Below are 22109 nucleotides of genomic sequence, written 5' to 3' on the forward strand. Positions count from 1 at the left end.
TTTAAGCTCAGAGTTAATTTCAAAAATCCTTTATTGGCATAAAAATGAGGCTGTTTTAAATAAATCAGCACCAAATATTCCACTTCAGTGCATATGCATTAGAGCCCCCAAAAAGGATTTTATCCCTCTTTGCTGTTTTTCCCCCTTCTGCCCACTTTCCTGGGTGTTGGGGGGGCTCGCTGACAACAGTCACAAATCCAGCGACCTAGGAGAAAAATTGTTATTAATATAGAGTGGAATCTTATTTTTATAGGACTGAATATTAAACCATTTAGGTCTCCTTCCTTAGCTGTCACTAGTGATGATCCCCAGTGGATTTATGTAAATGTCCCTTAAGATGACCGGTAAGCTCAGTAATCAAATCCTAATGCAAAACCTAGCACAGAATCTGGCCTTCTTCAGCTTTTTTCTTGGCTGCTCCAACAGCATTCTCAAATCCTGGTACACTGTGCTGACACAGCGATTTGAAAGTTTTAACTGCAGGCCAGGCTGCACTACATACTTGATCTGAATTTCTACAGAACATTAAATAATTATTTAACTTGCTTGCTTCTCAGTGGTTCCCGGGAAACAGATCTAGGCATATATTTTATAGAGTATCATACAGTGTTAACTATGCAAATAAGTTCTAAAGTTACACAATTATCTGTGTAATGTCTTAGTCCATTTATTGTAACTGACTGATTGTGTTCTAATTCTAAAGTTACCTGGAATTGTCGCAATGCCTCAGTTTATGAATATATGTTCTAATGTGTAAGGTGAAGCAATCTAAGTTTCTAGATAGTTGACATATAAAAATAAAATCAAAGCACTAAAACAAACTGATGCTCTTAAAGTACTTTAGCTATTTCAGCAGGAAAACACCAGCTCATTCTGTACATTGAACTGTACTTCCAAAGCAGCCTAGGTGCTCTGACATTTGTCTCTTAGTTGTATTTGTCTAAAGATGAAAAGAAGGTGGGCGTGACCTGGGTAATAATGGCTTCTACCATGTTTGGACAGAATGGTCTGCGGGCCATGCCTTCATGTCATTAGAGTGTCTGTGTAGCCTTAAGAAGATACTGGGAGAGTCTCACCAAAGATAATGCACTTTTAAAATCTTTACCTGATGGAATAGCACCAAGGCCCACACAAAAAGTATGATAACCTCTGTCACACACATCACAGAACATCATTTCTTCTTCATGGTGGGGCTGTCCACATACAATGCATGTCTTACACTCCATACACTGCCATGGGTAGGTCTTAATGATAGAAACAAGCTCCATGGTCATGTCCAGGCAAGAAGGATGGCCTAAATCAAAACCAACAGTAGCATTTCACAAAGGGCTTTTAACTAATTTGGCACATAAAATACTGGTCTGCTTCAGGACTTGCCAACAATGGCTACAGTACTTAAATCACCAAAGATACGAAAACACAATGTAGAAGAAAACACCCAGCCTTGTCACACAAGATTACCCTGTTACTGCATGACCACTGAACTGAAGTCCAACTGACTTCTACAAACTCTAGTTTTTGAAGCAACAAATAGGGTGGGGTCATAATCTTAGAAGATGTCACCGTACTTACCACTGTTATCACACTGGGAGCAGTGTATAAGTGACTCAGCCTTTCCTTTCTTGTTGGACTCCTTACCCTTCAGACAAATCCCACATAGAGCATTTGGAATGACCTTTGGCTGGAAGGGTAGAAGAGGACTGTAAATTCATGCAGGAGCTTGCTGTGGTTCAGGGGACTGTTACTTTATCACCTTATCTTTACTTCTGGGAACTCACTATTGAGGACTTTGAAAGACATAACTGGGCAAGAGTCTGCTCAGAACAGAAAACAGCGTATGGATGAAAGTCTTAGAATGCATTTAAAACTTACTAAACAGCATGATCTCGTTTGTTAAGATTAAACGTAGCATTCTTCACTTGCGACATACATATAGTACTGTCTGTATAGTTAACCGGAAGCAAAAACAAAACACAAAATCAAATGTCACTATTAAGTGGAAGAGAAAAATCCTCATCACCAAATGATATTACATGAAGGTTAAGCTAAGTTTTAAGCAATTTATGTACTGTTTTAAAATCCTGATATTTCCAAAGTTGAAAAACTTGATATTTTAAAAAAACAGTATTTTAACATTTTTATTTGAAAGATGTCTTGAACATGATCATATGCATAAGTGTTTGTGGAAAACTGAGTTGTGATTACTCTTTGTATATTTAATAAATTAGAAGATCCTATGCTAACGGACAAGCACAGTCACTATGGGGTAGAACAAAAAGGACAAGGTTTCAGATAAGCGAAAAGTTGTCACTTAAGAAATACACATATTTGGAGTACTACTTATCTTTCAGACTAAAAACACACACAGTACCTGGGCTTTAAACGTATTTGGCATCACATTGGAAAAAAACAACAGAAAAAGGGTTCCCTACAGGTTAAACTGTCAGGAAGGAAGGGTGCCTGAGCAGCACAGCCTACAGATGGTGCAGGCTGTCCGCATGCACATACCTGGTAGGAAAGGAGGAGCAAGTGGGGTCCAAGAAGGAGCCTGGGCAGGAGGGAACCCACAGTGAACTAGAATGATCATGTTTCTGCTTTATTCCAATACAGCCAAATGCACCTTGTATATCCTCTTCCTAAGTTACTGCACCAAAGAGGAATCTAAACAAAACTCAAGCTTTGTATAACATATTCCAGCTTTGAAATGTCTCATTGCCACCTTCAAAACCTGTTAGGCCTGAAGAATTTATTCTTAATTCTTTCCATTTTTTTATTTCTTTAGTTTTCCTTCTTTGCAAAAGATGACAGAGGCATTCAAAAAGAATTTTTGGCTTATTTATTTTAAAAAGTCAACCTTATACATAAATAATGATAAAAACAATAAATCTAAACAATCACAAATGTCTCTACAAAATAATAAATATCACGGAAGTTAAACATACATATAAAATGTCACCATTAACTATTCTATATCTCCTACGTGTGTATTTTCATACCCTGCTCCCCCAACAAAAGGATAAGAGTCACATGCTCAGACCTCAAGTCCTGCAGTGGAGCTGCCCTCTGGGGTACCCCTACCTCCTGGCACACCCTTCCCACTGTGTTTCTGCACCCCAGTGAGAAACGGCTCTAAGTGCACTTCTGTGATCCCATCTATAACTGCCTCTCCATCCACCAAAACTGAGAAGTCTCTTCTGGTTATGGTACCTGTACTGGACATGAAGACACCCGCACTTAACACGTGTGGTTTTCAGTTACATACTGGTGTAGCAAGCACTCCTTTCTCCCACTGAAGTCAGGGAAGTAACTATACAACATTCTAAAAGGAGAACTCCTCATAGGAGTGCCTTTACAAAACAAAAGTCAAAGGGTACAGCGCAAGGCTAGGCATTCACATTCTAGAGCAATTCAAGTTCTACAATCATTAAAATATACATAAATGCCTATGATAAAAGGAACACTAAGAAGGTTCTAGGCTTACTTCTAAGTTCAAATCATATTTTGTTAAACAACTTACAATTTTTCTCACCCAACAGTCTTCTTGATGGAAAGAGGAAGAGAGAGAGAAGAGGGGAGAAGACAGAGTGCTGCAGCGTTTCCTCAGTGCGTGTGAGCATCGGGGCTCTCTGCAAGGTCCAGGCCTATACCCAGGACCTTGCCCAGGAGAGCCACCAGGGTGGGCAGAGGAGGAAGGTCTTCCCCTGGACTGCAGGGGAGGGAGGAGGAGGGAAGCCAAGTGCAGACGCCCTGGAGACTCATGGACAGAACTGTGGGTCTGACCCAGACACTAGGTTCTACTTCAAAAAACCAGAAAGACATCAGAGTTTTACTGATGACAAGAAAAGTAAAACACTCACTCGCAGTTCAGCATCTCAAATAAAAGGCTCACGATACACTTATCTTCCGTCTTGAAAAACAGCCAAAGATAAGTGAGACATTCATGGTAGCACTAAGATAATATAGATTTTAATCACGTACTTAACAGCCCAGAACCCTAACAATTATGCTTTAATTTCAGGTTAATGTAACCCAAACAATACTGTCCTACAAACTACGGGTAAGCACTCATGGAGCTCTCAGATGAATGATCGCTTCTCGCCCCTACCCCAGTGTGTCTGTGTGAGCGTCAGCTTGGAATTCCCTCATATTTAGGCACGTCTTGGCTTAATACTTTTAAGAGAGAGGTTAAGCTTTTAATAAACATGTTCACATTAAAGTATTTGTCTAGACACTAGTTGTTCCCACCCTTGAAATACTTGAAACATTTTTGGTACCAAAAATGTTCACATAAAATTATAAAATGTGTAGTTTGCATATCAGACTCCCTTGAGTACTGTTTAGATTAATCTATATAATTTCTTATCTATTAGATCAATGATAACGTGGATCGTTCTTCACTTTCAGTATGAAAATATCTGTTTCAATATTCTCTTTTAACCCATGATCAGACAGGCCTGTTGTAAGATCCACTCACACTGAAGAGCTAGGACCGTGTGCTCTGAGCCACCACTCAGAGTGGACGCTCCTGGACCATGAGCACACTCACTCATTACATTTCTGAAATTTAATCTTTGGAGTTCATTTGCTTTCAGTCATTAAGGATTAACTTAAATCTTTAGTTAAAAAAACTTAGAAAAGCTATATATGTAAAAACAAGTACAAAAATCCCATAGCTGCATCCTGCTGAAGCCACCATGGAAGGCGACCCCTGCAGGACACAGCTCCAATCTGCTTGTCACAGCCTGCAAAAACCTGTGTTGAGTTACATAAAGGCATTTTCTAATAAAATATGGAATATGCTCATTTGGGCGGGGGTGTTTTGTTTTGAATTCAGGAAAAGAAAGGTAGATGAAATGCTAGCAAGGGTTCTTGGGGAGAGGAAGATGGCTAACAGCACACTTCAGCTTGTGGCCGTGGGTGGCTTCACAGTCACGATGCTGACACCCAACAGGGTCCAACAACCTCACTCAGCCGAGCCTTCTCACCACCTGAGCTGAAGCCTCCTCCAGCGCCCCTCCACAGACCGCCACGAAGTGTGTGTCCCCACACACTCCAGCCAACCACCTTGCGCTCTCCTGCCACCCCACGGCAGGCCTGCGGCTACCTCTCCCCCTTCCAGGTCCTCCCATTCTGTCAAGTGAGGGGCTCTCCAGTCTCACCTGAGACAGGAACACCAGCCCCCACGGCGGCTGGCAAGCTGCCACTTAACTCTGAGAACAACTGGATGAAGAAGTAAACACTGCGTTCTAATCCCTGCCCTGCCAAAGTCATGCCACAAACCACCACAGCCTAAGTCGAGGTCTGCTTTCTATCCAGAGTCAGCTCCACCAGCTGGCCTAAAGGCACTGCACAGACGCACCCCCACTTCTGGCTCACAGGCCTGCCTACCAGCCACGGCATCTAAGATGTCAGGGAAGAAAACATGGAGCCCCCGAGAAGGGACCTTTTCAGAACCCATACTTGCCTGGTTGTTACTCAGAAGGAAAAGAGACTCGTAAATTGAACATACACAGAAAATAGAAGCTGAACCAGAGCCAAGTGACAGGAAAGCCACCAAAGGAAGTAAAGCAAATAGAGAGCGGCAGAAGGCGCACACCACAGGACAGGAGTGAGCTGCAGCAAGCAGGGGCTCCGGGTCGTGAGGTGCAGAGCTGACAGCTCCAGGGGAGAGGCTGGTCAGTAAGGAAGCCGTCAGGGGCTTTTTTCTTCTACCTTGTACCCAGGAACTGACTTGGACAGAACAGAACGCTTGGGGCCGTCTCTTCTCGGAGTGGCAGCCTTGTCCCTTGACTTCTGTCTTCCCTGGAAGGCGTCCTCCTGGCTGTCAGGGGGACTCTCCCCTTCAGACACGTTGCCCGAGGAGCTGTCCTGCAGCACAAGAATCCAGACAGACCTGAGTCCCAGGCTTTAAAACCATGGAAAACATGTTTTAAATGTTTCATCCTTTGAAAAGCATAAAGGTCATTCTGTATATAGGAAACCTGTCTCTGCTGAGACTAAAATGTCTCAGGTCAAAAATTACTTTTCCCGCGGCCAGGTGTGATCGCACATGCCAGTAATTCCAACGGGTCAGGAGGCTGAGGCAAGAGGATCAGGAGTTCAAAACCAGCCTCAGCAACTTAGCGAGGCCCTAAGCAACTCAGTGAGACCCTGTCTCTGTATACAATATAAGTGGGGCTGGGGATGTGGCTCAGTGGTGGAGTGCCCTTGAGTTCAACACCAAGTACCAAAAAAAAAAAAAAAAAAAAAAATTATTATTATCAGTACAATATAATTTCAAGCTAATTCCATTTCTGCCAGTCAATGCCTGACTCAGCTCTGTGGACTCAAGGAAACCAGAACAGAATCACCTTCTTCTGTTATTACTGCACCAACACATAACTTCATCACCATTTCTCTAATCACAAGGAAGCATATTTTGTATGATTACAAATAAGTGTGGGTGTTTTCACTAAATAGTAAAGGTTATTCAGAAAGTCCTTCAAATACACATTTTTCATTAAAATTTAATTATGCGGGGCCAGAATCCCAACAATCTATAATAGTATCTGACATATTTTACATATTCAAAGTTTAAGACCTCAACATCTATTCATTTACTTCATTTCATAATTTAAAGTTTCCTAACTAGAGTTAAAATGTTGTGTTCATATAAATTATGAGAATTATAAGTGAAAAAATGAGGCTATCCACAGCCACCTATTAAACACCCCGAGACGTGGCAGGGTTCGTGAATGTGTCTCCCGTGTTGTGGGAGACCAACCTTGCTCGTGACTGGGTCACACTCCCCGGCTGGGTGCTGAGGCGCTCAGTCACAGAAATGTGGCAGAGCTTTCCCCACCCTTCTTGGGTGCGAGAGTGGGTGTCTTGTGCATGGGTGTGTCTTGCTACAGCCCCATGGGTGGAGCTACGCTCACCTGTTCCTTTGTAATCTAACCCCTTGCCCTGTTTAGGATAGAATCTTCCATGGAAGTGCCTTGTGTGTGTCCCCTCCTCTTACTGTGCCCCTGGGTGTGGCCTACCCAGGTGTCAGTCAACCTGCTGACAGTGGACATCATGAGGATACACTCAGCCCCCTGAAACCTGATCCCTTGCCTCATTTGAATAGCTTCTCCTCAATAAAAGGGGTCAGCACGGGCTCTCGGTCCCTCTTCCTGCAGACCCTTAAGGTCAGAGGAGCTGTCACGGCGACCCCAAAGAAAAAGGTATTTGTGTCTCTTGTGGGGTTACTTTGCACAGCCCAGTCAGCCCAGTTTTCCTGGAGTGACCCCTGAGCCTTTTAGATGTGAACAGAAACCTGGCACGTGTGTTTCTGGCGTTTCCATTCTGCAGGTGCCTGAGTGCTCTCGGACACACACACCTTCCCTTATAATGGGCCTGGATCATGCTGCGTCAATGTGCATGCAGGCGTCAACATTTTTGTAAAGCAATATGTACATTTTCTATCACTAATTATTCTCTGAACTGCCTGTCTATCCTATAAATTAGTAGCACCCACAGTGAACACTAAAATTGATCTCTAATTTCCACTATGATAAATACTGTTAACACTCAAATGTTATCAATTTTTTTCTAATTAAATTCTGCCAGCATCTGATTGAGTCCTTAGAATAAATTCTCTTAGCAAACCTGCAAGATCAAATTCTATGCAAGTTAGAAGTATTAGCATGTTGTCAAAATACTTCCCCAAATGCTGAACGGAGTGACACTCCTCAGCTTGGTCACCTGAGGAGTGTCATATCTTATGTGACATGGATGACCAAACATTCCAGAGGCTGCTGGTGACAGAGATATGAGGCCAGTCAGTGGCAGCATGTCCTCAGGTCCAGGGTGGCCATCTTGGTATGAAGTCTGAGGGGTGAGCTACTTAAAGTGCACTTCTAACAAAACTGGAGCCTGTTCACACGGGGTCAACCTGAGTCACTGCCAGGAGCTGTTTTCCTTCATGTCCACATGCACCCACTTCCATATCCTCCATCCACAGCACACCATCATTCCAAGTCCACGATGCACCCACTCCCCACATCCACAGCCCACCTACCTCCCATGCCACAGTGTACCCACTTCCCAGTCCACGGGCCACCAGTCCCCTGTCCACAGTGTGCCCACTTCCCACGTCCACAGCCCAACAGCCCCGTCCACATTGTGCCCACTTCCCACGTCCACAGCCCACCAGCGCCCCTGTCCACAGTGTGCCCACTTCCCGCGTCCACAGCCCACCAGCGCCCCGTCCACAGTGTGCCCACTTCCCACGTCCACAGCCCAACAGCCCCCCGTCCACAGTGTGCCCACTTCCCACGTCCACAGCCCAACAGCCCCCCTGTCCACAGTGTGCCCACTTCCCACGTCCACAGCCCCCCTGTCCACAGTGTGCCCACTTCCCACGTCCACAGCCCACCAGCCCCCATGTCCACAGTGTGCCCACTTCCCACGTCCACAGCCCACTAGCCCCGTCCACATTGTGCCCACTTCCCACGTCCACAGCCCACCAGCCCCCCTGTCCACAGTGTGCCCACTTCCCACGTCCACAGCCCACCAGCCCCCCTGTCCACATTGTGCCCACTTCCCACGTCCACAGCCCAACAGCCCCGTCCACATTGTGCCCACTTCCCACGTCCACAGCCCACCAGCCCCATGTCCACAGTGTGCCCACTTCCCACGTCCAGAGCCCAACAGCTCCCATGTCCACATTGTGCCCACTTCCCACGTCCACAGCCCACCAGCCCCCCTGTCCACAGTGTGCCCACTTCCCACGTCCACGCCCACCAGCCCTCATGTCCACATTGTGCCCACTTCCCACATCCACAGCCCAACAGCCCCGTCCACATTGTGCCCACTTCCCACGTCCAGAGCCCAACAGCCCCCCTGTCCACAGTGTACCCACTTCCCATGTCCACAGCCCACCAGCCCCATGTCCACAGTGTGCCCACTTCCCACGTCCACAGCCCAACAGCCCCGTCCACATTGTGCCCACTTCCCACGTCCAGAGCCCAACAGCCCCCCTGTCCACAGTGTACCCACTTCCCATGTCCACAGCCCACCAGCCCCCTGTCCACAGTGTGCCCACTTCCCACGTCCACAGCTCACCAGCCCCCTGTCCACAGTGTGCCCACTTCCCACGTCCACAGCCCACCAGCCCCCTGTCCACAGTGTGCCCACTTCCCACGTCCACAGCCCACCAGCCCTGTCCACAGTGTGCCCACTTCCCACGTCCAGAGCCCAACAGCGCCCCTGTCCACAGTGTGCCCACTTCCCACGTCCACGCCCACCAGCCCTGTCCACATTGTGCCCACTTCCCACGTCCAGAGCCCAACAGCCCCCCTGTCCACAGTGTACCCACTTCCCACGTCCACAGCCCACCAGCCCCCTGTCCACAGTGTGCCCACTTCCCACGTCCACAGCCCACCAGCCCTGTCCACAGTGTGCCCACTTCCCACGTCCACAGCCCACCAGCCCCCTGTCCACAGTGTGCCCACTTCCCACGTCCACAGCCCACCAGCCCTGTCCACAGTGTGCCCACTTCCCACGTCCAGAGCCCAACAGCGCCCCTGTCCACAGTGTGCCCACTTCCCACGTCCACAGCCCACCAGCCCCGTCCACATTGTGCCCACTTCCCACGTCCAGAGCCCAACAGCCCCCCTGTCCACAGTGTGCCCACTTCCCACGTCCACAGCCCACCAGCCCCCCTGTCCACAGTGTGCCCACTTCCCACGTCCACAGCCCACCAGCCCCCTGTCCACAGTGTGCCCACTTCCCACGTCCACAGCCCACCAGCCCCCTGTCCACAGTGTGCCCACTTCCCACGTCCACAGCCCACCAGCCCTGTCCACAGTGTGCCCACTTCCCACGTCCAGAGCCCAACAGCGCCCCTGTCCACAGTGTGCCCACTTCCCACGTCCACAGCCCACCAGCCCCCTGTCCACAGTGTGCCCACTTCCCACGTCCAGAGCCCAACAGCCCCCCTGTCCACAGTGTACCCACTTCCCATGTCCACAGCCCACCAGCCCCCTGTCCACAGTGTGCCCACTTCCCACGTCCACAGCTCACCAGCCCCCTGTCCACAGTGTGCCCACTTCCCACGTCCACAGCCCACCAGCCCCCTGTCCACAGTGTGCCCACTTCCCACGTCCACAGCCCACCAGCCCTGTCCACAGTGTGCCCACTTCCCACGTCCAGAGCCCAACAGCGCCCCTGTCCACAGTGTGCCCACTTCCCACGTCCACGCCCACCAGCCCCATGTCCACATTGTGCCCACTTCCCACGTCCACAGCCCACCAGCCTCCCATGCCACATTCACCAACTTCTCACATTCTCCATTCACAGCATGCATACTTCCCACGTCCTCCGTCTGCAGCGCCTATGCCCTCGTTCACAGTGTGCCAACTTCCCACCATCTTGCTCTGCATTTCAGTCACACTGGGAACCAAACAGTACAACGTGTTGGTGGCTACAGCACCTTGCATGGCAAGCCAGGAAGCAGTAAATGTGCTCCCCAAACCAAGAGACAGTAAGCTCAGGCTCGCTACCCCTACCTCACCTGCCCACAGCCAGAAGGTAAGACAGCAGCGGCCACACACGGCACACGTACATCAACACACACAATGAATTTTCCTGATGAAAGCTCAGGAAGTCAGGTCAACCAAACGTTTGAGGAAAGCAGCCAGCACACATGCACAGACAGGCATTCCTACCGAGGTGCCTTTATTTTTCCGTTTCTCATCACCTCGACCGTCTTCCCCATCATCCGAGTCGCCATCACTATCCAGGGCAGGGAGCTCGGGGTCCAGGGGGGGCTCGTACAGCGCTGTGTTCAGTGGCAAATACCGAAGCTCATCGGGTGAGTACCTAAGGGCAGAGAAAGTGCTCTCACTGTTCCAGTACTATTAAATACAAACTAGCTCACAGCTGCCAAAACAGCCTCGAGTTCTTCAGTCCAATACTTTCCAAAAAATGATCAGAAATCATCATTTTTTCATTTTCATCATTGGGTTGGGGTAATAAGAAACTTGAACATTTTTACATTTCTTTTTCACTAATCGGGTAGAATATGCATTTGATTCTTTTTTTTTTTCCTTTGGTACCAGAGAGCTTGACCACTCAGCCACATCCCCAGCCCCTTTGTACTTTTTGAGACTGGGCCTTGCGAAATTGCCGAACAGATATGCATTTTATTCTTATCATAAAAAGTTAACGTCTCTCCCCTTTACCCTCAACCAAAAAAACATACCAAAATGTGAGCAGGAGAAGAGGGCACAGGCAGCCAGGCCAGCGCACCCTGGGCGGCACCCTGCCTCATCCGCCGCTGCACTCTGCTGCAGGCCTTCCCTGTGAACAGTGCAGCAGCCCACCCCGTGAAGCTGCTGACATGCACACTACATACACTCATACATGCACGTAAATCCCAGGAATAGCACTGAAAACACAACGGAAGAAACAGTTTCCAGTAACTTGATTTCCAGTTACTTCAGTGTGTGTGTGCAGCATGTGTGCTAACACGGAATCACCTATTCTACCTGGAGCTACAGACTGGCCAACCCTTCTCTAAGGGCAGACAGCTCTCAACTGGCTGTCGATACTCAGGGACACCTCTGTCTCACCCTTGGGAGAGACCTCATGCAGGCAAGGAATGGACCAGCACCTCCTTCAACTAAAATGGCACAACAGAAAACAAAGGGGTTGGTAGACTAGCCTATGACATTTAATGATTGGCTGATGCCCCCCAAAAAATTTTTAATTAAAATTTCTGCCGGGCTGGGGATGTGGCTCAAGCGGTAGCGCGCTCGCCTGGCATGCGCGCGGCCCGGGTTCGATCCTCAGTACCACATACCAACAAAGATGTTGTGTCTGCCGAGAACTAAAAAATAAAAATATTAAAAATTCTCTCTCTCTCTCTCTCTCTCTCTCTCTCTCTCTCTCTCTCTCCCCCCTCTCTCACTCTCTCTTTAAAAAAAAAAAAAAAAAATTTATGCCCAAGATTTTAATTTGACTTTCAATTATAACTCTATAATCTGAAATTCTATTCTCTAACAAACACCTTCTATTCCCAAGAATGTGTTATTAAAGTAAGGTGAAAAAGCTGAAAGAAAAGCTGGGACTTTGAAACAAAATGAACCCATTAACCCAGGTGTTGCCATTGTAAACTCAGACTGGGCACAGGGGATAAGCCCAACTCCAGGGCAGACTGGCAGCGGCAGCCAGCCCCAACGGGTAATATGAGGGGTACCCGCGTGTCAATCGATGCTGCCCTGGAAGACACTCTGCTCCTGCTCTAACCTCCTCTGCAGTCAAGTCAGTGCTTCTCAAATGTGAACCCTGTGGGCAGGCTAACAATGCAGGCTGAGCAGGAGATCGAAGCTGCACTGCAAGTCTAGTCCCCAACAAGACCCGGGTGCCACCAGTGCTCTGGGCATGGATCACATCTTTGGTCATGAGGTGATGCAGAACCCTTGGCTACCATCTGTGATGAACCCACATGGGACAAGTGGGGACAAGGGCAGTCCGGGCCACTCTGGCAGTGTTCAGACTCTGGCTGATGGGAGTTCTACACCACAGAACCAGGGAGGATGAAGAATACTGACATGAATCCCACACACTATCTTACAGTGCTATTTACACACCCAAAATTCACTAGGAGACCCGTACATAAGGGTCTGAAACCCGTGGTGACGAGAACTACCAGAATACCTCTTGTAATACTCCTGGAACTGTCCGGGGATGAGCGCCACGGGGTAAGAACTGACCTTTGTCCGCTCTGTTGGCAACACTCTGTACTTCCCTTGTGGAACCTGGATGACCTGTATCGACACAGAAGAGCAAATCCAATTCCACGAGAGGAACCAGGCTCCAGGAAAAGCAGCCCCAAGTACGGCCACTGCATGCGCCCTCCACCCCACCCCAGAGACTCCTACAGTGTAAGTGACAGGGAGGTTATGGCCCAAGGGGTCAAGGTGAGCATTCTCCTCTCCTGTTCCCCAGAGCGGTTTCTGAAGAAAGGCAGATCTCTCGCTGACCACACAACAGCAGCAACCAGGGCAGCTTATAAAACCTCTGTGAAGCTCAACCTTCTCCTCCATGACATGACATGACAACAGCTGCAACCTCAGGTGGTTTACTGTGAGAACTAAATGAATCACTATGTAAATGTCTCACAATCACCTGGGACACACAACCACCATAAAGGGAAAGAGATCGCACAACTGCAAAAAAGCAGCCGAGAACCATTAAAACCATATCGGGGTTGAGGGAGGAAAGGACACAGAGCTGGTACCAAAATAGTGACAACAGAGGAGAGTTAACCACTGCAATAATGAGCAGTGCGTAGGCTCGGGGACTCCTAGAGCTAAGTCCTCCTACGTGGGTCTGCAGGTCAAAGTAAGCTCTTCTTTCTTCCATGCGTTCCCGGTTCAGGTTGCTGTTAAACTCAGCTGCTTTTTTAGCAGCCTTCTTAATGTACTCAGGCACTTTGCTGGCTTCAACTTTCTGAGTGTTCTGTTGTTGCATTTGCTGAAATTAAAAGACTCAAGTTGGAAGTCACAAATAACTTTACAAAATGTCAGTATCCCGAACCCAAATAAAAGAAGCCAGGCACCTCAGTCACTTACAGAATACTCTTTGTAATGATCTGTAATTCGCTGACGTTCCTTCTCTTGTAGAATGACAGAGTACTCAGCATGTTTGGCTGGATATTCTTTTATCATTAAGTCAATCACTTCATCACTGCGCAATGCTGTTAAACCTGTTACAGACAAAAGGGAGGTGAAAAACTCTTCTAAGGCCACTGTCAGAAATTAGCTTATCCTTCAAACTGCATTTAAAAGGTTTTCAAAGAGTCAAAGCAAAATTTTGTAATACATTTAAAAATAAAAATTCACAACAACAAAAAAACAATTAAAAATAATAATATTTTTCAAAGATAAACCAACTCTTTATCCAAATCAATTTATCTTACAGTCTGTGTATTATAAACATATAACCCTTTACTTAGAAATAACTGTTAAACGATGAAACACAAACTGCCACCAACATAGGACATCAGAGGTCTAAGAAAATGTTAAATTCCATATACTACTTATAAACAATCAATTCAATTCACATTTCAAAAATCTCATCAGCATCTAAATGTACATAATTTTGTAATTATAAAGGTAATTTTCAAAACTCAAAGTTACAGATTTTACCAATTGCAGAACTGAACTCCCATAAATTTATATTATATTACCATATGATGCAACTATTGCACTCCTAGGCATGTACCCCAATATATAAAAATGCAGCTAAAAGTGCCTGTTAAGAGATAAGAATCTGTAGGTTCAGCGCCGGGGTTGTGACTCAGTGGTAAAAAGCTTGCCCACCCAGCATGTGTGAGGCACTGGGTTCAATTCTCAGCACTACATATAAATAAAGTAAAGGTCCATCGACAACTGAAAAAAAAAAAAAAAGAAAAAGAAAAGAAACTATGGGTTCAATCCCCAGGAATGTACGAAAAATAGAGAAGGATCTATGCTTTTTCTAAAAATTACGTATTTTACACATGACACTTTGGAAGTTCTGTGACAATTATCAAAAAAACATTCTGATATAAAATACAAGCTTCATACTCCTCTGCATTTTAATAAACAAAAATAAGCAATTTGGAATTTGAATAGTTCAGTATACTTCATCAGTTGTGCAGACAGCTGAGGAAAGGAGATAATCACTCATCTTGACCTCTCAATGTTCAACTGGAAAAATTCACAAAAAGGCCTTCCTTACCTAAAGTGCACTGAGTCTCTGTGATGACATTTAGCTCCCTCAGGTACAGCTTCTCCTTGTGAGACAAATCTCGTCTCTCTAAATCTCCAAGAAAAGAACAAAAAGATATTTAAAAATAGGGAAATATCATACATTGGCAAAACTCTTAAAAGATTAAAAAAACTTGATTTTCAAAAAAATTTCATATTACATATTCCAACAATTATCAAGGGAATTACCCCAAAATCCCATGAATTCAGGGCTGGGGCTATGGCTCAGTGGTAGAGCCCTTGCCGGGCATGTGTGAGGCACTGGGTTTAATTCTCAGCACCATATATAAATAAGTAAAATAAAGACCCATTGACAACTAAAAAAATATTTTTTAAAAAAAATCCTATAAATTCAAGAAACAGAAGTTAAAATGAAACTGAAAACAGAATAATCCAAAGCAAACAGGTGACATAAAACAGCATGAACAGAGTTCACCAGAAGTCGCCCTTCTGGTATCAGGACTCCAAAGCTCAAGGGACAATGAATGGGAAACAATCTGAAACTCATGACTATGAAATGACTTCTTCTAAAATTTCCCAAAGGAAATTCACCTTTCTCATTTTGCCTTTAAATCAGTTTATGAGACTTCAGAACAAATCAAGAGTAGAGAGCAGTAATGAATGACAGCAGTTAACTGAAAATCAGCAAGCACAAGACTACCAGCCATGTCACAGGAGGGTGGGCACAGAGCTCGGGGCAAAGCGTACCACGAGACCCCTGCAAGCATGCACGTGCCAGGATCCATCCACAGAAATGATACCAGCTGGGAGCTGGACATGACCCACTGCACAAACTAAGACTGAAGTACCTGGGTATTTCCGCTTGAAGGAGGTCACCCCCAGGTACTCGCTGACTTGCTCCTGAAGCATATAATATTCTCCAGTTTCATCAGGCGGCCACTTGTACTCTATCAGATTTTCAGCTGGATAGTAACTGAAACTAAGCACAGAAACATGTTATGCCTTAAATGTGCCTTCTACTAAATTTTAATCACCTTTATTTTTGAGGCCATTTAAAAACTATTTAAATACTTAAATCCTTGTTATAACTTGATTTCATGTTTATAAAAGAAAATTAGGAAACAATCATTTGGAATATCACAAACATTTTCTGTAAGTCACAGGAGCTAACACTCACAAATGCTGGGAAAAAAGGCCTAAGAGACAAAGCAAGGCACAGCTATCAGCTCTGCATTCAGTCTTCCTGGCTTAACACTCACTACAAGTATTGCATCCACAAAAGGCATAATGTAAGCAACTTCTGACTCTGGTCTGCTGCTCAGTGAGCCACCAACAGCTGAGAAGGCAGAACCCTGAAGATCTATTTCTCAAAGTGGTGGACTATGAACCAGGATTACCTGTTCTTATATAAACTCCACAAACCCAGAAGCAAGGAATGGACCTATTTTGAAAGTGCCAGCACATGGCATTCTCTCAACCCTGCAAAGAGCGCAGAGTTCAGGATCTGGGCCAATCTGACTTCTACCTGAAGGGCAGGAAGGGAACACTGTTGACAGCGTCTATCCATCTACACAGCAAATGAAGAAAACAGCATTTCCAGAGCTGAGCGGAGCTGGGCGCAGGATGCCACATGCAGCAGTGTGATGCTAAACCCCACCTCTTATCACATGTAGAGGGTAACTCAACATAGTCAGCAACTTAAACAGAAGAGCTCACTAGAGAACTCTGATTTGGCAATGGGTTCTTAGATATGACACCAAAAGCCCAGAAGCTGAGGGGAAGTATTTGGGCATTATTCTAACAAGGGATTGATAACCAGATTATAAGGGAAAAAAAAAACAACTCCTGAAACTCAGCAACAAAAGTGACCCAAATAAAAAATGGACACAGCACACTTCTCCAAAGCTGAAAATGGCCTCTAAGCACATGAAAAGAGGCTCAACATCATTGGTCATTATGGAAATGCATATCAACATCACAATAAGATTATCACTTCACATTTTTTAGGAAAACCACTACTGAAAAGAAAAAGAGAATAAAAAAAAATTGCAATGATGTGAAGAAACAGGAGACTGCATTGCTGGGAAGAATGCAGAGTGCTTCAGCCATCATGGGGAAGTTTGTACCATATGATCCAGCTATTGCTTGCACTCCTAGGCATATACCCCAAGTAACAGAAAACAGGGACTCTGTTTCCTTGTGTTCACAGCAGCACTACCCTCCCCAGCCACAGGGTGGAAATGACCCAAAGGTCCACCAACAGATGATGACTAAACAAAATATGGTATATGCACACAAAATGAAATATTCTTCCAACTTACAAAGGAAACTGCGACATATGCAACAAATGGATGAAGCCTGAAGACATGATGCTCAGTGAAAGCATCAACACATGCAAGAACAAAAATTGCATGGTTCCACTTCCATGAGGTATCTAGGGCCATCAAATTCATAGGGACAGAAAGCAAAAGGGCACCCAGGGACCGGAGGGAAGAAGGGGAGTTTCTGCTTGATTATGGGGTACTAAGAAAACATCTGGAAACGATGGTGTGACGGTTGCACACCATTGTAAATGTAATTAATGCCACTTATCTGTATGCTTAAGAAGAATTAAAATCATGAGTTTTATTTATTTAAATATTTTACCATAATTTTTAAGTGCATTCATTAGCAAACCAACTGTGGAGTCACATTATAAAATAGGAAGAAAATACCATTTTTTAATAACTGTTTTTCCAGAGCTGGAGCTGGAAGGAGAGAGTCCTGATGCAAACAAGAGAAACGACACAACAAACACTGAGCAGCGAAGTGACAGTACCCAAGGTCCTGGCTCGAAGTCTCGCAGCTCCTGGAGCTGTCTCCCGAGCCCATTCGCCTCCTTTTGGACGGTTGGGTCCCATCATTGGAATTATCTTCATTATCTTCCTATACATTTAAGTCAAAAATAACAACAAATAAGAGATTAAATAATAAACAAGAATAACTGTGTTTTCTTCCCAGGTTTGCAAAGAGTCTCATCAAGTGAAAGGCTTCCTAAGAACAAGTAGTTATACAAATATTAACTTCCTATTGTAACTAAAAAGGACTAAGAATTGGGCACAAGCAAGACTTAGAACAAAACTAAAAACTGATCTTCAAACCAAATAAAATAAGAAAGTTTTCCATTAATCTGTATCTCTAGCTCCACTTTCATTTTCTTACCAACTGAGGTCAACTGATCCTTCACCCTGAAGCTGAAGCTAACCTCCTACTCAAGCCAGGGGCAAGGCTGTGGACCAGAACAGGTACAGCATTTAATTCAACTTAGAACTGGTTCACGACTACTCCAATCCACAGCCATAGGCACTTACATTCTTGTGAAAAGCAGAGAGCTAAAAATACATTATGAATCCTAACCACATTTTCTTTACATTGCAAAAATTTAGCAAAAATACATTCTAATAAGCATCATCAATCACTTAGTGATATACACATATCCAAAAAGGAGCTGCTTTCATATATTTTTAGTGCAATACATTATTCGATAGTATCAAGGTGTTAAGTTCAACAATTCCATCAAGGGAATGAATGAGGTATCAGATGTTAGAAAAGTGATTTATTTACATATTAGCCAATATTTGAGGTCTAAAAATCAAGACTTTTTTCCCCCCAAAGTAATGTAGCTTCTAACAACTGTTGAACACCATCTTAAACTGAAAATCATCCTGCAAGAGAATATCAAAAGGCAGGACAGGCATATCAGAGAGACCACCCTGAGGGGTTTCACTGGGCTCTGCCCTTTCCCCATGTGGCTGCTTTCTGTAAGCTCTCCAAGAAAGGAGGGCAATAGTGTGCTCCTGTCATGTGTCTAGTGCAAGGGTTAAATGAGTTGATGTCTGGAAAGCACTGTAGCAAGGAGGAGCAAGTAAATGTCTGATGATGTGACTTAAAAGTATGATGATGATGATGATGATGAAGTCTCAGATGTCTCCAGTAGGCAGGAATTCACAAAGTTTCTTTTCCAAATAGTAAAATAAATAAAGCAGTCTCTTCTTCAGTTCTCATAAAATAAGAATTCAGTTAAACAGCCTGAATAGTCCCTGGAGGATTCAAAACCAAGTACAACTGAAAGAGTCCAAAATCATCTTCTCAAAATGTATACTGATCCGCATCACAACTGTGATGCTTCACATTCAGTGATCCAGACAGATCCAGGCACTCAAGTCTTTTGAGAACTTTTAAGGATTTAATCATCTTCTTTTTTGCTTGTTTCAGTTTTGGGGACTTTTAGTTGGTGGTGGTTTTGTGTATGTGGGTGTGTGTGTGTGTGTGTGTGAGAGAGAGAGAGAGAGAGAGAGAGAGAGAGAGAGAGATGTGTGATGCTGGGGATGGATTCCAGACCCTCCAAGAAGCTAAACTGGTGCTCTACCACACAGTCACACTCCCAGTCCATTTTTAAAGATTTTTACATCAATTTATTTATTTTCCTTTGTTGGACTAAAAAAATTTAGACACTCAAAAATAGACAAAAAACGGAAAGGCCGAGGCTCAGCGGTAGAGCGCTAGTCTAGCATGTGGGAGGCCCTGGGTTCTAATCCTCAGCACCACAAAAAATTAAATAAAATACAGGCATTGTGCCCAACTACAACTAAAAAATAAATATTTTTTAAAATAAATAGATAAAAACAAAAACACAATGCAGAAACTTCAAAAAAAAAAACTGAAACCATAATTTTACACTGTACAAACTACTTTAAATGCACTTCTATGAAATCTAAGCACATAGGTAAAGAGGTGGCCTTCTTGCAGACAGACCCTGCGGCGTCTCTCTGGGTATCCCAGAGTGGGGTTAAACCTCAGGAACCTATCTGAAAGCAGGACACGGGGAAGGAGGAGTGCTCAAAGGCACCCTGAGCGTAGAGGGAGACATTGGCATGGCAGAGTGCATGGGTGGTCTGCACCTTGGGATCCAGTGAGCGCCTCTCATCAAACCCTTCAGGTGACACTCCAGAGGCAGAGGCGCGCTCCGGGGGCGCTGGCCGAGCGCCAGAGGGTCCGGCGACCTCGGATCCTCCCCTCCTTCAGGGCCTTGATCCTGGAGCCTGGAGGGTCCTGGGACCGTGCAGGGACCTCTCGGGCCAGGCGGGCGTCTCGGCGGAGAGCTGGCCCCCGGGCAGCGGAGGCGCCAGGCCGCCACCCGCGGTCCTCTGCCGGGAGGGCGGCCGTCCCCAGCCCGCCGCTTCCCCCAAGTCCGAAGTCTGCAGAGCCCTTCCGGCCGGCCACCCGGGTGCCACACCGCGGGCTCACTCCAGAAGCCAAGTGTCGGCGCGGCGACACTCCTCGCATCGGTTTCCTCCTCTTCTCCGCGGCTCCGAGTTCCACCGCCGCGTCCGCCCCCCCCCGGGAGGGCGCCAAGTTTGTGGGAGTTCGCGGGGCGGCCGGGACCGCGGGCGCAGGGCCGCCGCCCGCCTTCGCCGCGGCCGAGCTCTCCACTTCTCGTCCCGCTCCCGACACCTCCCACGGCGGCCCCAGCCCGGGTCCCGGCCGCGGCCTAGGACGCCGCCCCCGCGGGGACCGCGGCGCGCACTTGTTGCTCGGGCGGGCGGCCTGCGCCCTGGGCCCCGGGCCTCCGCCCGCCGTCCCGGCCGCCCGCCGTCCCCACCGGGGCGCGGCCCTGCCCCAGGCCGCCGCCGCCTGCTCACCTTCGGGGACTGCGCTCCGGGAGTGGCCGGGTCGCTGTCGCACGGCCGCGGGGACAGCGCCGCCCCGGGCCCGGCCGCCGCCGCCATCAGCCCCAGCGCCCCGCGCCGCCGCCGCCGCCGCCGCCGCCGCTTGGTCCCGGCCGCCGCCGCCGCCGCCGCCGCCGCCGCCGCCGCGCGGGCCGCCCGCCGCCCCGGCCCCGCCCCCTCCGCCCGCCCGCCCGGGGGCCGGCCCCTGCCGCCGCGCGCCCCGCGGCCCGCCAGCGCCACCGCCATGGCCGCCAGCGCGCCTGGCCGCCGCGGGCCCCGCGCCGCGCCGCTCACGCCCGCCGCCGCGCCCGCAGGCCCGCCGCGCTGTGCCCCGGCCCGCCGCGCCGCCCGCGCCCGCCGCGCCGCGAGCCCCGCGCCCGCCGCGCCCGCGCCCGCACTCGCTCTCCCGGCCCGCGCCCGCCCCACCTCCCGCCGCCGCCGCCGTGGCCCCCGGCCCCGCCCCGCCTCCCGCCGCGCTCCCCGCCGCCCCCGGCCCGGCCGGCCAGGCCCTCTGCGCGTCAGCCGCCCCGCCGCCCGCGCTCCCCACTCCCCACTCCCCACCGGCGCCCCCTCCCCCGCCGGGCGCCCGCCCCGCCCCCACCGGCGCCCCCGCCCCCGCCGGGCGCCCCGCCTCCGCCGGTCCCGCCTCCGTCCGCCCCCTCCCCCTCGAGGTCCCCCGCCCGCCCCGGGTCTCCCTCCTCCACCCCGCGTCCCGCCCCCGGTCCCCGGGCCACTCGGCAGGCACCTTTGTTCTCGGCCGCTGCTGTCCGCTGCGCGGTGATTCTCGACGCTGCAGAGGCGGGCGGAAGGGCGAGGGCGCCCCAGGCGGCACCCAGAGGACGCCTTGCTAGGTTCCTCCCCGCCCCAGCGTCCGCGCCGCGGGACCGTAGCTGGCGTCGCCACGGAGGGCACCTCAAGGGTAGCCGGGGGCGTGCGGAGAGGACGGGAGCCAGGGTCCGCCCTAGTCCACCTGGATCTCGGCGCTGCGGTTAGGCGCAGGCACACAGCGGTGCAGAAGGATGTGCCAGAGCTGGGGCGGCAACGAACCGGGTCCTGCCTGGGGGCCCATCCCCAATCCTGCGAGGAACTCTGTGTCCGCGGGCCTCCTAGGGATCCATCCCCAGTCGTGTGAGGCCCACTGGATCCCCTGGACTGCTAGAGCACCATCCCCTCCCCCCATCATGCAAGGCCCTCTGGATCCCCTGGCCTGAGGGGACTCCATCCTTGGGCCTGTGTGTGGCTACCAAAGAGGCCTAGAGCCAGAGCGCAGCGCCTGCTCTTCTGGGAGCCGCTCACAGATGGCCTACCAAGTCCAAAAGAAGGCGCAGACCCCCAGCTCTTCGCAGAGATACAGCTAGCCTCAGCCTGTCCTTTCCTGCCTCTCCCACTTGCATGCTGTGGGAGATGGCCTTGCCCACAGTTGATAACCCTTAAACTTCATTCCAGTTGGTGTGTGCTTTCTTACAGACCAGCTTCCGATTCTACAAAGAACGCACCTGAGAAAATAGCCAGAAGTCCATGGAAGAAAGATGGAGTCAAAACTGCTCTGTCCCAGAGTGTGTAGATGGTGCTCAAAGAAACCTGCCACAAAGAAAGGGCATCTTTCCCCAAAGTTCTCCTCATTGACCAGGAGGAACCTCTGTTAGATTCTCTGGATAAA

At 48.4% G+C, this 22109-nt stretch overlaps 1 protein-coding gene across 3 annotated transcripts; it reads right to left on the reverse strand.

Annotated features, from left to right (window-relative positions):
• Positions 1 to 9: 9 nt before the first annotated feature.
• Positions 10 to 21434, reverse strand: PHF10 (PHD finger protein 10). 3 transcript variants are annotated; one of them, XM_081296599.1, is made up of 12 exons: positions 21195 to 21434; positions 17560 to 17666; positions 15590 to 15720; positions 14752 to 14835; positions 13602 to 13735; positions 13354 to 13503; positions 12685 to 12794; positions 10692 to 10845; positions 5713 to 5868; positions 1573 to 1681; positions 1106 to 1294; positions 10 to 205 (listed from the first exon to the last, which is right to left on the reverse strand). In XM_081296599.1, the coding sequence occupies exons 2-12, from the start codon at positions 17610 to 17612 to the stop codon at positions 120 to 122; spliced, it is 1356 nt and encodes a 451-aa protein (XP_081152725.1). In that variant the 5' UTR covers positions 17613 to 17666; positions 21195 to 21434; the 3' UTR covers positions 10 to 119. The 3 variants fall into 3 exon arrangements, with proteins under 3 accessions (XP_081152725.1, XP_081152723.1, XP_081152724.1); XM_081296597.1 differs by lacking the exon at positions 21195 to 21434 and adding an exon at positions 20423 to 20596; XM_081296598.1 differs by lacking the exon at positions 21195 to 21434 and adding an exon at positions 20423 to 20589 and having other exon boundaries at positions 14752 to 14829.
• Between the last annotated feature and the right edge of the window lie 675 nt (positions 21435 to 22109).

Source organism: Spermophilus citellus (genome assembly GCF_964194105.1).
Source record: "Spermophilus citellus genome assembly, chromosome: 5".
Taxonomy (NCBI): domain Eukaryota; kingdom Metazoa; phylum Chordata; class Mammalia; order Rodentia; family Sciuridae; genus Spermophilus; species Spermophilus citellus.